Here is a 16186-nt window from a genome sequence, read left to right on the forward strand (position 1 = left end):
TAGTCTACAGCAGGGCTACCCAGCCCTCTTCCTGGTGCTCTACTGTCCTGTGGGTTTTCAGTCCAACCCTCTTCCTGGAGATCTACTGTCCTGTAGGTTTTCAGTCCAACCCTCTTCCTGGAGATCTACTGTCCCTGTAGGTTTTCAGTCCAACCCTCTTCCTGGAGATCTACTGTCCCTGTAGGTTTTCAGTCCAACCCTCTTCCTGGAGATCTACTGTCCCTGTAGGTTTTCAGTCCAACCCTCTTCCTGGAGATCTACTGTCCCTGTAGGTTTTCAGTCCAACCCTCTTCCTGGAGATCTACTGTCCCTGTAGGTTTTCAGTCCAACCCTAATTTAATACACCTGAGTCAACTAATTAACTGCTCAACAAGACCTTAACTAGCTAAATTAGGGTTGGACTGAAAACCTACAGGGACAGTAGATCTCCAGGAAGAGGGTTGGACTGAAAACCTACAGGGACAGTAGATCTCCAGGAAGAGGGTTGGACTGAAAACCTACAGGGACAGTAGATCTCCAGGAAGAGGGTTGGACTGAAAACCTACAGGACAGTAGATCTCCAGGAAGAGGGTTGGACTGAAAACCTACAGGGACAGTAGATCTCCAGGAAGAGGGTTCGACTGAAAACCAACAGGACAGTAGATCTCCAGGAAGAGGGTTGGTCAGCAATTGGTCTACAGTATAGGATGAGGTTGGGCCTATTGATATTGCTAGTAAACATATAAAAGACCATATAGAATAACCTCTCATCTCCCCCTTTTGATGTAGGATGAAACATGGTGAAGGCATGAATGCAGCGATTTAAATGAAATGTAGGAGAATGGGAAGTTGAGTAAGAGCCATGTCTGTGTATGAACACCGGCTGGCACTGTCTGGCAGTGTGTTAGTGCCAGCGCTGTCTGAGTGGTTTAAAAAAGGACGTCTGTAAAAACTGCCGGCCATGGTTTGGATGGAGGCAGAAAAAATTTGCAATAATAATAATTACTGCTGCAGTCAGCTCTGTATTTCCTCTGTTAGACGTTTTGCAACGTGTAGCTGTTGCAAGAGCTGGTCATACCATACAACATGGTGTCTCTACCCTGATAATGTATAAAGGCAAAAAGATGGTGCTCAATGCTCAGCCTTTTACTTCTGCTATGGTGGCCTGTACATTCTAGCTCTGTGGCCAAATCAGTAGCATCAGCAAGGCTGTGTCCCTATGTAGCCCCCTGGTGGTGTGGATCTGCTAGTGTAGGGCAGTGGGATGAGGAAGTCATGAAAGGGGACCCTTTTAAAAGATGCTATGGGTGGGAGATAGCCTAGCGGGTAGGAGCGTTGGGCCCATAACCAAAAGGTTGCTGGATCGAATCCCCAAGCTGACAAGGTAAAAATCTGTCGTTCTGTCACTGAACAAGGTAGTTATTAACCTACTCTTCCCCGGTAGGCCGTCATTGTAAATAAGATGTTGTTCTTAATTAACTGACTTGCCTAGTTAAATAAAGGTTAAATATAACCACTGTTCCCCGGGTACCGATGACGTGGATGTCGATTTAAGACAGCCCCCCACACCTCAGATTCAGAGGGATTGGCTTAAATGCGGAAGACACATGTCAGTTGACTTCATTCAGTTGTACAACTGACTAGGTATCCCCCTTTCCTTTACAAGTGAAGAAGACTCGTTCCTAATTCTCTGACCCACACACACTGAAGCGTTGTAAAAAATACCTATAACCAAAGACATAAGATTTTCCGTTTATCTGGTTTAAGCACTAGCAAGATGGTATGTTGCAAGTCACGTGTTGAATATAAATTGTTCTCCTCACCCCGTCTTGAATCTCCTACAAAATACCCAGGTTTGTAGCGACTCTTTGAATTTGCCCGTCAATCAGCTCTGTACACGCAAGGCCAACGATCATGAAAGCAACCGTCAGCTTTTGTTCTGGCAAATATCCTGCTATCACCTAATAGAATCCCCGGCAGTCAATAACCTGGATGAATAATGCATGACTGGCAAGCTACGGAGTTGACTGCATGTAAATCACACCTCAAGCCTCTCAGAGCGGTCTCTTCTCCTTGTCTTGGCTCCCTCATTTCAATAGGATTGGGTTTATGATATTTACTTATGTATGAATGGTGTTCAGCGGGGGAAATGTGTTTTGCAGTGGGACTGTAATGGGATTACTTTCTACCCTCTTTGGCTTTGGGAAGTCCTACTTCCCGCACTGGAGTGTGGCGTTACCGGCGGGGGCGGCAATAGGACCTCGGTGCTTCTGTGTCTCTGAACCCTCCCAGCTCACACTGTACCTTTTTATTATATACGGTCGTCTGTATCCTCCATGCATTCCCCACGTAAGCTTTTCCCATCACTGTAGCTGCGTGCTTGACATTCTCATTTTAAGAGCATTGTTACCGCTCTATCAGAGTAGAGGAAATGACCTCCTCGCCTTTCCTCAAAGTTAGTGGCACACTGTAGCCAACACAGCCCTGAGGAAGTTCACCTGATGACCTGTACTTGTAGTAATCCCCAATAGATGCGTGAATAGGCTTGGTGTAGATGTACTGTAGCTGCTCAGGCAGACATGATCATTTCCATCTGCTTGTTATGGGCGGCCGCTGGGTTGCCTACTGCTTTATGCCAGTTAGAAGTTCGCCCAGCCTCATTGTACACTGATTACAGCACTATTGCTCACTCCGCCCTCCCCAACCTCTGATTGATTTCTAGTTTGCAAGACCTCCGTTCTCGCTCCAATTTTAGGTTAATCGCTACACTCTCCCTGCCGGCGCTATTAAAAAATGATTTTTTAAGAGGCCCTGAAAATTGCCACAGCGTAGAAATATGTAGACGTTAGTCAGCAGTGTTCCTCGGCGTCTGGGAGAGGGCCCGTCAGACGCCGCCTATCAATGTTAATGGGCTGGGATTTTTGGTCGTTCTTTTGTGCAGCGTCAGTATTAACAAGATTAACGGCGAGTCCCCGCCTTTTGCTAGCTTGCCGTTTCTGCACGCCAGATTTACAACCCTCTTATTAAATGAGCGTGCGTGGAAATGCCGTCGTGGCGTCACGCTCTGCTGCGGTGTTGGTGGGCAGGCACAAATCATGTGTCATCGGAACACAAAACAAAATGGCTCCCTCACCTCGAGTCCTTTGGCTCGGAGAAGAGACTCATAAATGCTCATGTTATTGTACGTCCTATTAATACTGTCAGAATGAAACACATTGGAGGTCATTGACGGTTTAGCAACAATTTTTTGCATTTTACACTCTTTGAATGAACTTGGTCCCTGATTAAAGTTTACAGTCACTTACGTTTCTATTACAGTTGGCCAGTGCCTATGCTTGATTCTTACCAGACTTTCAGAGTTCCATGGCTGTATCTGTTATCGGATTGGCTGTTTCTAGAATGATTAATGAAGACTTGGAGTGACATCACTGCCATGTTAGTTGGGAAAACAGACAGACATGCTGTTCTCTGCCACTGGAGCTGAGGAAACAGACAGACATGCTGTTTTCTGCCACTGGAGCTGAGGAAACAGACAGACATGCTGTTCTCTGCCACTGGAGCTGAGGAAACAGACAGACATGCTGTTTTCTGCCACTGGAGCTGAGGAAACAGACAGACATGCTGTTCTCTGCCACTGGAGCTGAGGAAACAGACAGACATGCTGTTTTCTGCCACTGGAGCTGAGGAAACAGACAGACATGCTGTTTTCTGCCACTGGAGCTGAGGAAACAGACAGACATGCTGTTCTCTGCCACTGGAGCTGAGGAAACAGACAGACATGCTGTTTTCTGCCACTGGAGCTGAGGAAACAGACAGACATGCTGTTTTCTGCCACTGGAGCTGAGGAAACAGACAGACATGCTGTTTTCTGCCACTGGAGCTGAGGAAACAGACAGACATGCTGTTTTCTGCCACTGGAGCTGAGGAAACAGACAGACATGCTGTTTTCTGCCACTGGAGCTGAGGAAACAGACAGACATGCTGTTTTCTGCCACTGGAGCTGAGGAAACAGACAGACATGCTGTTTTCTGCCACTGGAGCTGAGGAAACAGACATGCTGTTCTCTGCCACTGGAGCTGAGGAAACAGACATGCTGTTTTCTGCCACTGGAGCTGAGGAAACAGACATGCTGTTCTCTGCCACTGGAGCTGAGGAAACAGACATGCTGTTCTCTGCCACTGGAGCTGAGGAGAACTCTTTACAGTCTGTCTGTTTAGTCTCTACACATCCCAGATATGGTTCTCTCCCCCATGGCATCCACTGTCCTTACCCTGCACTCAGTTACCAATGACAGATACAGGGCCTTCCTCCATACCCTAACCTTGCCAGAAGAACATTCATAACCTCTGATGTGTGTGTATATGTAGGTTGCAAGCTTTATCGTGATACGCTAATCCAAAGATCGGTACACCGTCTTCGCAGTGCTCTGGTGAAAAGCAAATCAAAATAAGGTATGCAGGAGTAGTTCCATCTTAGGGCCTTGTGGGTTTCCATTACGAGACGGAGAAAAACAAACACTTTCATGGATGACTCATTCAAAAGAGGCCAGGCCAAGGCTGGGTCTTTTTCGCATTGATTTTTATTTTACGTCTGTTCTTATACCGCTGTTAGCTCAGAGCCGTCTAAAGCTGGCTTGTCCTCGCAGTTTCCCCGCGTCCCATTGCAGATCAACAGACCTTATCTGTTTGCATAAAGAAAGCACCCATCTACTACCCCGATAGGGGCTCTCAAATGAAACGGAATGTTTTCTTCACCCCTCCACCCCCAAAGCTCTTTCCAAATGCACCACAGTGCCGATTGTGCCCCAGCCAAAGAGGGAGGTTCAGCTTGCTTTCTCCCTGAGTGCTAACACCTGGGTCTGCTGCACAATAGTTTGCATTCACCGTGCAGCGCAGCCAAGCAGGCAGGCGAGCGGGCGGACGGGAGAGAGAAGTATTACTTAAGTAGTTTTTGGGGGTATCTGTACTTTACTATTTATATTTTTGACAACTTATACTTTTACTTATGAAAATATGTGCTTTTTACTTCCATACATTTTCCCTGACACCCAAAAGTACTTCTTACATTTAGATTACTCAGACAGGATAGCAATATGGTTCAATTCACACACCATCAATATAATGTGTTGTCATCCCTACTGCCTCTGGGGAAATGTAAGGTGAGTCTCAGGGGATGGATGGGAGTGCTAGGCATGCTTTCTTCAGGTCGGGTGGCGGGGGGGTGGCTATGCAGGGTGGGAAGGGATGGGAAACATGGTTTTCTGGTGGGGAGGGAGGGAGGATGCGGGCGGGTGAATGGGGACTGAGGAGGTTGGGTGGGTTGGGGAGGGGGGGTCTGGTTTGTTTTCCTTGCATACAGAACATTACTAAACTGTTGAAGCCGTTTGTCTTTGTTGCATTTCTCTGCTAATTTTAGTTTCTTCTTTCGAGTGGCAGCCCAACAGTATTGGAGGAAATATGTCATGCAAATATTCTGAATGTATGAATATGTGAATGAATATGATTTGTAATGTTATACCTGTACCTTGAAATACCTTCAGAAAGATGGCAAACTAAAGAAAAATTTGGTCTAAAAAAAAATGAAAGCGAGAGGGTGAGACATAAAAAAAAAAAAAGTTCAGCTTGAACGACTCACTCCTGCCCATTTAATAATGAATGTTTTGTTATGACTGTTACGATTCCCCTCTGGTCCTGTTTAGACAGTGTGACCAGGGCCGGCCAACCAATGGCCAGTGCAGCACCGGATATTCCACTTCCGTTTCTAGAGACCGACAGCTCTATCAAAAATGAGAGAGATGAGCTCAGCACGTGTGTGTGTGACCTCTCCCAGCTTCAGATGCAGAGGCACAGCGCTGGAGTCACAACTCATATTCAAAGTGTTGTTCTCATATTGAACCTGGGCTCACTGGGAGCCTGGACAGAGAACAGATATTGGAACCTGGGCGCGCTGGGAGCCTGGACAGAGAACAGATATTTGAACCTGGGCGCGCTGGGAGCCTGGACAGAGAACAGATATTGGAACCTGGGCTCGCTGGGAGCCTGGACAGAGAACAGATATTTGAACCTGGGCGCGCTGGGAGCCTGGACAGAGAACAGATATTGGAACCTGGGCTCGCTGGGAGCCTGGACAGAGAACAGATATTGAACCTGGGCTCGCTGGGAGCCTGGACAGAGAACAGATATTGGAACCTGGGCTCGCTGGGAGCCTGGACAGAGAACAGATATTGGAACCTGGGCTCGCTGGGAGCCTGGACAGAGAACAGATATTGGAACCTGGGCTCGCTGGGAAGCCTGGACAGATATTGGAACCTGGGCTATAGTCCTAGGTTCCTCTCCCATGGAGACCCATGGGGTGGCGCCCTATTGGCCCAGCGTCGTCCGGGTTAGGGGAGGGTTTGTCCAGCAGGGATGTCCTTGTCCCATCGCGCACTAGCGACTCCTGTGGCGGGCTGGGCGCAGTGCACGCTGACACGGTCGCCAGGTGTACGGTGTTTCCTCTGACACTTTGGCACGGCTGGCTTCCGGGTTAAGTGGGCGTTGTGTCAAGAAGCAGTACGGCTTGGCTGGGTTGTTTCGAAGGATGCATGACTCTCGACCTTCGCCTCTCCCGAGTTCGTATGGGAGTTGCAGCGATGAGACAAGACTAACTACCAATTGGATACCACGAAATTGGAGGGTAAAAAAAGAATATTCCGCTGCAGTGTGGGTGAAAGTCTCTTGCCTTCGGAGTGGCTTACTTGGTTGTTGGCCTACGCTCCTCCTCAGTCTACTCCAAATCCTCACCACCTGATGACCCAGCTGTACATCCATGTGTTATGTAGCCACCTAACGACCCAGCTGTACATCCATATGTTATGTAGCCACTAGAGGTCGACCAATTAATCGTAATGGTTGATTAATTAGGGACGATTTCAAGTTTTCATAACAATCGGTAATCTATATATTTTTTTACACCTTTATTTAACTTTAAGTCAGTTAAGAACACATTCTTATTTTCAATGACGGCCTAGGAACGGTGGGTTAACTGCCTTGTTCAGGGGCAGAACAACACATTTTTACCTTGTTCAGGGGCAGAACAACACATTTTTACCTTGTCAGCTCAGGGATTTGTTTTTGCAATCTTCCGGTTACTAGTCCAACTCTCTAACCACCTGCCTTATATTGCACTCCACAAGGAGCATGCGTGGCAGGCTGTTACGCAAGGGCAGAAAGAAGCCAAGGTAAGTTGCTAGCTAGCATTAAACTTATCTTATGAAAAACAATCAATCTCTAGGGTATGTGGGACGGTAGCGTCTCACCTCGTCAACAGCCAGTGAAACTGCAGGGCGCCAAATTGAAAACAACAGAAATCCCATAATTTAAATTCCTCAAACATACAAGTATTTTACACCATTTTAAAGATACACTTGTTGTAAATCCAGCCACAGTGTCCGATTTCAAAAAGGTTTTAAGACGAAAGCACACCAAACGATTATGTTAGGTCAGAGCTAAGTCACAGAAAAAAACTGCCATTTTTTTCAGCCAAAGAGAGGAGTAACAAAAAGCAGAAATAGAGATAAAATGAATCACTAACCTTTGATGATCTTCTTCAGATGACACTCATAGGACTTAATGTTACACAATACATGTTTGTTTTGTTCGGTGAAGTTCATATTTATATCCAAAAATCGGAGTTTAGGCGGGACGCTACTGTCTCACTTGGTCAAAGCCAGAGAAAATGCAGAGCGCCAAATTCAAATAAATTACTATAAAAATCTAACTTTCATTAAATCACACATGAAAGATACCAAATTAAAGCTACACTGGTTGTGAATCCAGCCAACATGTCTGAATTCAAATAGGCTTTTCGGCGAAAGCAAACGATGCTATTATCTGAGGATAGCACCATAGTTAACAAAGAGAGAAGCATATTTCAACCCTGCAGGCGCGACACAAAGCGCAGAAATAAAAATATAATTCATGCCTTTGACGAGCTTCTGTTGTTGGCACTCCAATATGTCCCATAAACATCACAAATGGTCCTTTTGTTCGATTAATTCCGTCGATATATATCCAAATTTCCATTTATTTGGCGCGTTTGATCCAGAAAAACACCGGTTCCAACTTGTGCAACGTGATTACAAAATATCTCAAAGGTTACCTGTAAACTTTGCCAAAACATTTCAAACTACTTTTGTAATACAACTTTAGGTATTTTTTTACGTAAATAATCGATAAAATTGAAGACGGGATGATCTGTGTTCAATGCGGGATTAAAACAAACTGTAGCTAGCTTTCTGGTCACGCCCCTCTAACAAACAGTACACTTCAAGTTACCCTCGTTCGAGATGGCCGTACTTCTTCATTACACAAAGGAAAAAACCTCAACCAATTTCTAAAGACTGTTGACATCCAGTGGAAGCGGTAGGAACTGCAAGAAGGTCCCTTAAAAATCTGGATTCCCAATGAAAACCCATTGAAAAGAGTGACCAAAAAAAAAAAAAAAAAAGATCTGAATGGTTTGTCCTCGGGGTTTCGCCTGCTAAATAAGTTCTCTTATACTCACATACATGATTCAAACAGTTTTAGAAACTTCAGCGTGTTTTCTATCCAAATCTACTAATAATATGCATATCTTATCTCCTGGGGATGAGTAGCTGGCAGTTGAATTTGGGTATGCTTTTCATCCAAACGTGAAAATGCTGCCCCCTATCCTAGAGAAGTTAACATAATCACTAGTTAACTACACATGGTTGATGATATTACTAGTTTATCTAGCGTGTCCTGCGTTGCATATAATCGATGTGCCTACTTCGACAAACGGTGGTGATTTAACAAGCGCATTTGCGAAGTAAGCATTGTCGTTGCACCAATGTACCTAACCATAAACATCAATGCCTTTCTTTTAAAATCAATACACAAGTATATATTTTTAAATCTGCATATTTAGTTAATATTGCCTGCTAACATGAATTTCTTATTAGACTTAGGGATGCCATCCGTTAGATAAAATGCGGAACGGTTCCGTATTTCACTGAAAGAATAAATGTTTTGTTTTCGAAATGATAGTTTCCGTATTCGACCATTTTAATGACCAAAGGCTCGTATTTCTGTGTGTTATAATTAAATCTATGATTTGATAGAGCAGTCTGACTGAGCGATGGTAGGCAGCAGCAGGCTCGTAAGCATTCATTCAAACAGCACTTTCGTGCGTTTGCCAGCAGCTATTGCGCTGTTTATGACTTCAAGCCTATGAACTCCCAAGATTAGGCTGGTGTAACCGATGTGAAAATGGCTAGCTAGTTAGCGGGGTGCGCGCTAATAGCGTTTCAAACGTCACTCGCTCTGAGACTTGGGGTAGTTGTTCCCCTTGCTCTGCATGGGTAATGCTGCTTCGAGGGTGGCTGTTGTCGATGTGTTTTGGCTCGAGCCCAGGTAGGAGCGAGGAGAGGGATGGAAGCTATACTGTTACACTGGCAATACTAAAGTGCCTATAAGAACATCCAATAGTCAAAGGTATATGAAATACAAATCGTATAGAGAGAAATAGTCCTATTATTCCTATAATAACTACAAACTAAAACTTCTTACCTGGGAATATTGAAGACTCATGTTAAAAGGAACCACCAGCTTTCATATGTTCTCATGTTCTGAGCAAGGAACTTAAACGTTAGCTTTTTTACATGGCGTTTTTGCATTATTTAAACCAAATTGAACATGTTTGATTATTTATTTGAGGCTAAATTGATTTTATTGATGTATTATATTAAGTTCAAATAAGTGCTCATTCAGTATTGTTGTAATTGTCATTATTACAAATAAATTTTAAAAAATCGTCCGATTTAATCGGTATCGGCTATTTTTGTTCCTCCAATAATCGGTATCGGCGTTGAAAATCATAATCGGTCGACCTCTAGTAGCCACCTGACGACCCAGCTGTACATCCATATGTTATGTAGCCACCTGACGACCCAGCTGTACATCCATATGTTATGTAGCCACCTGACGACCCAGCTGTACATCCATATGTTATGTAGCAACCTGACGACCCAGCTGTACATCCATATGTTATGTAGCAACCTGACGACCCAGCTGTACATCCATATGTTATGTAGCCACCTGACGACCCAGCTGTACATCCATATGTTATGTAGCCACCTGACGACCCAGCTGTACATCCTTGCAGCCAGACATGCTTCATCAGTACATCAACACTTCCAAGCACGCCAGTGACGCGGCTCTCTCTGCCAGGTGAAAATGACAATAGTACCATATCTCTAGCTTGCATTAGCTAACACAAAGCGCAAGCCCAATTAGCGCCATATCAACCGATACCTGCGACATCTCACCTAGCACTCAATACCGTTCTCCGATAGCGTGTCTGGCGTCCTCGTGGCGGCGGCGAACGGATGCTAAGTGACAGTGTAAATTTGGAGCTAATTAAAAAGCCCTTTGTAGGTGAGGACTGTGTAATGCATGTTTAATTAAGCCCAGGCTCCTGCCTCTTCCACTGAAGGGTCCCTGTTACCACGGTGATGTGGCATATCTCACGGTCACAACAGCTTCGGCTCGGATTTGAATACAGCATAGGGAGGAATTAGCCACGACAATGGAGCTGGGCCATATTGCTTCCCATGTTACTGATTCAACCCTTTCAATTGACTTACAATCTTTCCTAATTGACTGAAAGGTGGGAGTGGTGACGTCTTAAACTGTAGTCATTTTAAGATCTCATTCTTATAAAGCGTGGAGAGACTATGTGGCTTTCCTACGTAGCCTTCTGAATGTAGTGAAAAGGTATTGACGTCTTCAATACCTGCACCTCACTGTGTCACAATGCCACTGTCAATGAGTGTAGACGCCCTGGTGGAGCGAAGGCCTTCAATGGAGCCCAGCGACTGTTCTAAAAGGACTAAAGGAGTCCTATTGATCTGTTCAGTTCCACACTGTGTCTTTTGAATGGCCCCAACTCCTACACCTACTAAAAGAACATGGACAACATTTTGGCGGCCCTGAGAAGAAGGGAGAGAAGCCACTGTTGTAAGAGAAGCAAGCTAGAGCAAGGTATTTGTGGCTTGTTTCATAAAGCGGTCTCAGGACCTGGGGAGAAGACAAAATACTCCTTTATGAGTTACTGTTCTGATGTTCTGTCTGTTTTTCCATGAAGAGGTGGGAGGTGTTGGAGGCCCTGACTGCAGCTAGTGTTCCCCTCTCTTATACAATCTGTGGTTGTGTCTGGACTGCTGTGTGGAACTCCCGTCCTGTAGGCTACACTGCCTAGTTGGTTGCGCACCATAGGGCAGTCGACTGCACCACCAGCCAACCAGCCATTCACCTCTGGGAACGTCTCAGTGAATAGCACTCACACTCTAAACAAGAGGCTGTTGTCACACTGGGACCAACATAATATTCACTTACTGCCGTGTGTGTTATTTCACAAGTGTTCATTCAAAACTTTCCGCTGGGGCAGTTCCACTAATCTTATCAAAATATATGAATGGGTTCAATCATGCGTTTGACCTCACCAACAGTCAATCCATAGTCAATACAGGCGGTGTGAAGATCATTGGAATTGTGCTCTGAACAAGCCACATCTTTCCCTCAGTCAGCAGTGTGATGTCATCCAGACAGCAGGTAGAGGCCCAGTCCAACAAACAGCTCTGTTACACAGCAGATGGCCCAGGGTGCTGTAAGCAGCCAATCAGTTGACCCAGGGTGCTGTAAGCAGCCATTCCAGGCAGGGCAAAGTGGTGGGGAGGGAGAGGGAGTGAAAAAGAGCACAGGAAAGGTGCACGCTGCGGTGGAAATCCCAGCTAGTCAGGAGTTTAAAGCCAAATCGATGGCCGGCAGACGGTGGGTTCTGCAGTTTGCATTTCTACGATCTCTGCCTCCCCTCTGTTTCCTGGTACCGCCAAGGGCTATTTTCTCTACTATCACTCTCTCCCTACTGTACCTCTCTCTCCCTACTGTACCTCTCTCTCCCTACTGTATCTCTCTCTCACACACACACACACACACACACACACACACACACACACACACACACACACACACACAATCTCACCAGTGCTCTCCTTCATAACCTATTGATTTCTTCCTCTTCCTCTGCATCACACGTTAAATCAACACTGTTGTCGGAGGCCTGCTACCCTCCTGGAATATTGAGCAGTTCAAAGGACAAGCTCTTTAAGATGAAGGTCACTGGGTTTGTTGGAAGATGAGATGCTGCTTTAGGTTGGGAAAAGGGGTTATTTTGGATGCACATGTAACCAAATCTCCCAGGCCTGAGGAAATTCATTGATGCTTCCACCTAGTATTGGGTTCTTCATACCATTCAGTTGTCGAGGAGCCAATGAGATGAGGTTATCTCTGTTACCATCTTAGTGTGAATGTCTTGGTGCTGGGTCATCAACAGTATTTTAGTGGGCGGGTCACCGTTCATGCTCTTGAATTACAATCACACATTTTAGCTGAACACAAGATAACTCAAGTAATCATCTACAGTGCCTTCAGAAAGTATTCAGACACAATTCCCCATAATGTGAAAGTACAATTCCCCCCCCCCAAAGCTGAAATATCTTGAGTCAAAAAGTATTCAACCACTTTGTTATGGCAAACCTAAAAACGTTCAGGAATATAAATGTGCTGAACAAATCAGATAATATATTGCATTGAACATGTATGTGTTCAATAATAGTGGTTAACATGATTTTTGAATGACTTCCCCATCTCTGTACCCCACACATACAACTATCTATTAGGTTCCTCAATAGAGTAGTGAATTTAAAGCACATATTCAACCACAAAGTCTAGGGGAGGTTTTCAATGCCTCGCAAAGAAGGGTACCAATTGGTAGATGTGTTTTAGGTTATCGTCCTGCTGAAAGGTGAATTTCTCTGCTTTTTTACATTTTTACACAAGGTCAAATTTGCACAAGTTGCTTACCAAGACAACATTGAATGTTCATGAGTGGTCTAGTTACAGTTTTTACTTCAATCGGCTTTAAAATCTATGGCAATACTTGAAAATGGCTGTCTAGCCAAGATCAACAATCAACTTGACAGAGCTTGAAGGATTTTTGAAAAGAATAATGGGCAAATGTTGCACAATCCAGGTGTGGAAATCTCTTAGAGACTTACCCAAAAAGACTCACAGCTGTAATCGCTGCCGAAGGTGATACTACAAAAGTATTGATTCGGGGGTGTGAATATTTATGTGAATTAAATATTTTTGTATTTCATTTTCAATAAATTTGTAACAATGTCTAAACATGTTTTCACTTAGTCATTATTGGGTGTAGATGAGTATTTAATCCATGTTGAATTCAGGCTGTAAAATAATCAAATGTGGAATAAATCAAGGGGTGTGACTGCTTTGTGAAGGCCCTGTATTATGATGGCATAAAAAGCAGAGGACTCGCATACAGAGCTGTAATATATTGTGGCAACTTGTGAATCACACGTGAAACGAGGACGCCAGCTCGTGAACGATAATCATGCTGCTCAGCCGTTCCTCACTCAGCCGTTCCTCACTCACACTGAGGAAGGCGCTAGCTGAAACAGTTGTCAAATCTCTGCTGATTTACCTCCTGAAATCTACAAGTGAATTCTAATTTTCCCACCTCTCTGTTCTTTTGTCTGGCAGTGAGGGGAAGTTGGAGTTGGTGGGAGGAGGCAGTCTGTTGATCTACAACCTGACTGAGGAGGATGCAGGCGTCTACAGCTGTATGGCAGACATCACTAACAACACTATCGAGGCCAAGGCAGAGCTCACTGTACAAGGTACTGCACTGATGAAGTCAAACACACATCACTTTTCATGGAGTACTAGCCTGGAAAAAGCCTCATCTGATACAGTGTGTTTCACACACTTAAACGATCTGTCACATACCGTTATCAGTTTACAAATGGTTTTGATCCAAATGGGTCTTTTGAGTGTCAAATTTGAATAGCCACCTACGATATCTATATAATTTAGCACCCGAACACCCAGAGTGAAACTTTCCCCAGGACACACACTATTGGTCAGCTCTTGATAGGGTATCATCAATATACTGTAGATAGACACCACACCATTACATGCATTAAGCGTGCATTCCATGTAGCATTGTATCAAAACCACCCATCAGAATAGCCTGTTGCAGTACAATGTAGATAGTAAGTAGGTAGTTGAACCGTAGATGACGTGAAATCAACCCCCCTGTTTATTTTCTTCTCCTGTTCTCTGTGTTGATGTGACTAGGAAGTGTTAATCTCATATCCCCTGTATTTATCCCAAAGTGTTACAGAAATATAATGGCTACACACTTCCTTATTTCTATTCATTTCTCATCTTCCTCCACAACATCCTGTGTGGCTCAGTTGGTAGAGCATGTCGCTTGCCAGGGTTGTGGGTTCGATTCCCACGGGGGACCAGTAGGTAAATGTATGTACTCACTACTGGAAGTCACTCTGGATGAGAGCGCCTGCTAAAATGTCTCAATTGTGTTGGCATGTTGTGCAGAAGCACCGGTAAAGTGTGACATTAATTGGTTCTCCTGACAATTGGACAAAATAAATGCTCAATTGGCTGCCTCAGGAAAAGGGTTTTTATTTTGAAGGACATGGATACACATGTGTAGGGCACAATTGATGGATATTTCTAGAATAAAAAGTCTCTCTTTCGAAAGACCTAAAGCCTTTTCACCCAAATGAATGTGATGTAGGCTTTGTGGCAGGTTTCTGTACATATTTGTTTCCGAGAAATAAACCAAACGTTGATGTGACCCAATGGAAGACTTTGTCATGATTAGTGTGGTGGTTTCTGCTGCAGAATGATTGAGGGGCCCTACAGGCAGCTGTTGCTTGTCTGTTGAATTGAGTTGAACAGTTTGAGGACTGCGGTTGGCTGCTTTGCTTAAGGGGATCGTGCGGACACACACACACATCACTCTGAATCAAAACAAGACAGGATGTATTCTCCACTCTCCACGCCAACCCATAGTTTGGTTTGATTTCCAAGCTGTGAACCTAGAACTTTGAAAAAAGTTTTCAAGTGTTGTTGCTTTGCTGTTGTTTACTCAAAATCTATTCTGAATCAGTGGAGTTGCTTGTCACTCATTTTTAAAGATGGCTAGAACTCCTGAAACAACAGTCCCATGGCTTTAGTTTGACATGGCAGATACTGTACAGTCTAGTCTGTCTCACCTAGTCTCACTAGGCCTCACTTCACTGCATTCCCACGGACCAATGGGGGCGGTCCCGCGCAACACGCGCACAGGTCACGCGCGTGCCAAACACACTGTCTCTCACACACACGCTCATAGTCACACAAGAGAGTGTGTGTAATGGCTCCAGGGGCCCTCTCTGCCAGGGTGGAGGGACCAGGCTGTGTGGCTGCGCTGCAATGTCTCCCCCTTTATTGGAGCTGGCAAGACAATAAATGAGGCCAGAGGACGCAGCAGGTTTTAATTACAGGGCCTGTGCCATTGTTGCACTGCGGAGGCCTGGGTTGAGGGTTCTTGGTTTTAAATGGTCCTTTCTCCAGGACTGAAATGTGTGTGTATTTGTCTGTGAGTTCCTTAATGCATTTCTATATGTTAGGTAACGCGTGCGAGAGATTCTGGGTGGTGGAAATGTGTGCCTGCCGTGTTCGTTCCATGTGCTCTTCATAGGCAGGACAAGCCTGGGTCCAGTAAAGGTTTAATAGCCTGCCTGTACAGAGGGAATATTTATATTTGAGCTTGGAGCTAGCTCAGTGGGGTGTGAGATATTTCCTCTAATGTAGAAATAGATTGAGATGGGAAACTAGAAGATGAGACTTGATGTTTTGTCCCACAGTCCAGAATAGTGGCTGTAAATGGCCCTTTAGAGCTGAGGCAGGGGGAGTCTGATAAGAATCTCTGGGTGTTTTAACTGTGACATATTGCCTTCCTGATCTCTCCCAGTCGGTCGCCCCAACGTCATCAACCTGGCATTTTCAGGAAGTAAAATAAATGTTCCATGAGCTATTTTGGGCACGGACACGGGGAAGGAAACACCCCTTTTCACTGCATTATGGGATTTGGGGATCGTGAACGAGAGTGTGGATGGGGGGGGGGGGGGGTGCATGAGTGTCTGCCCGTGTAGATGCTCATACTGTGCCTGTGTGTGTGTTGTCATGTGAGATGGTCTGTTAGACAGAAAGCATCTCTCCATGTTCCAGTCTGTTTGTTCTGTGTGTGACAGCGAAGCCCCACTAGGGCTCTGGCA

General features: G+C 44.9%; 1 protein-coding gene across 14 annotated transcripts in view; it reads left to right on the forward strand.

Moving 5' to 3' along the window:
• LOC129834874 (neogenin-like) overlaps nt 1-16186 on the forward strand; it is a 249315-nt gene that overhangs the window by 132120 nt on the left and 101009 nt on the right. For all 14 annotated transcript variants that reach the window (XM_055900212.1, XM_055900218.1, XM_055900213.1 and 11 more), the window contains exon 5: nt 13602-13738. In XM_055900212.1, the coding sequence (XP_055756187.1) occupies nt 13602-13738 (137 nt within the window). The remainder of the gene's footprint in view (nt 1-13601; nt 13739-16186) is intronic.

The sequence above is a fragment of the Salvelinus fontinalis genome, chromosome 35 (genome assembly GCF_029448725.1).
Source record: "Salvelinus fontinalis isolate EN_2023a chromosome 35, ASM2944872v1, whole genome shotgun sequence".
In the NCBI taxonomy this organism is placed as follows: domain Eukaryota; kingdom Metazoa; phylum Chordata; class Actinopteri; order Salmoniformes; family Salmonidae; genus Salvelinus; species Salvelinus fontinalis.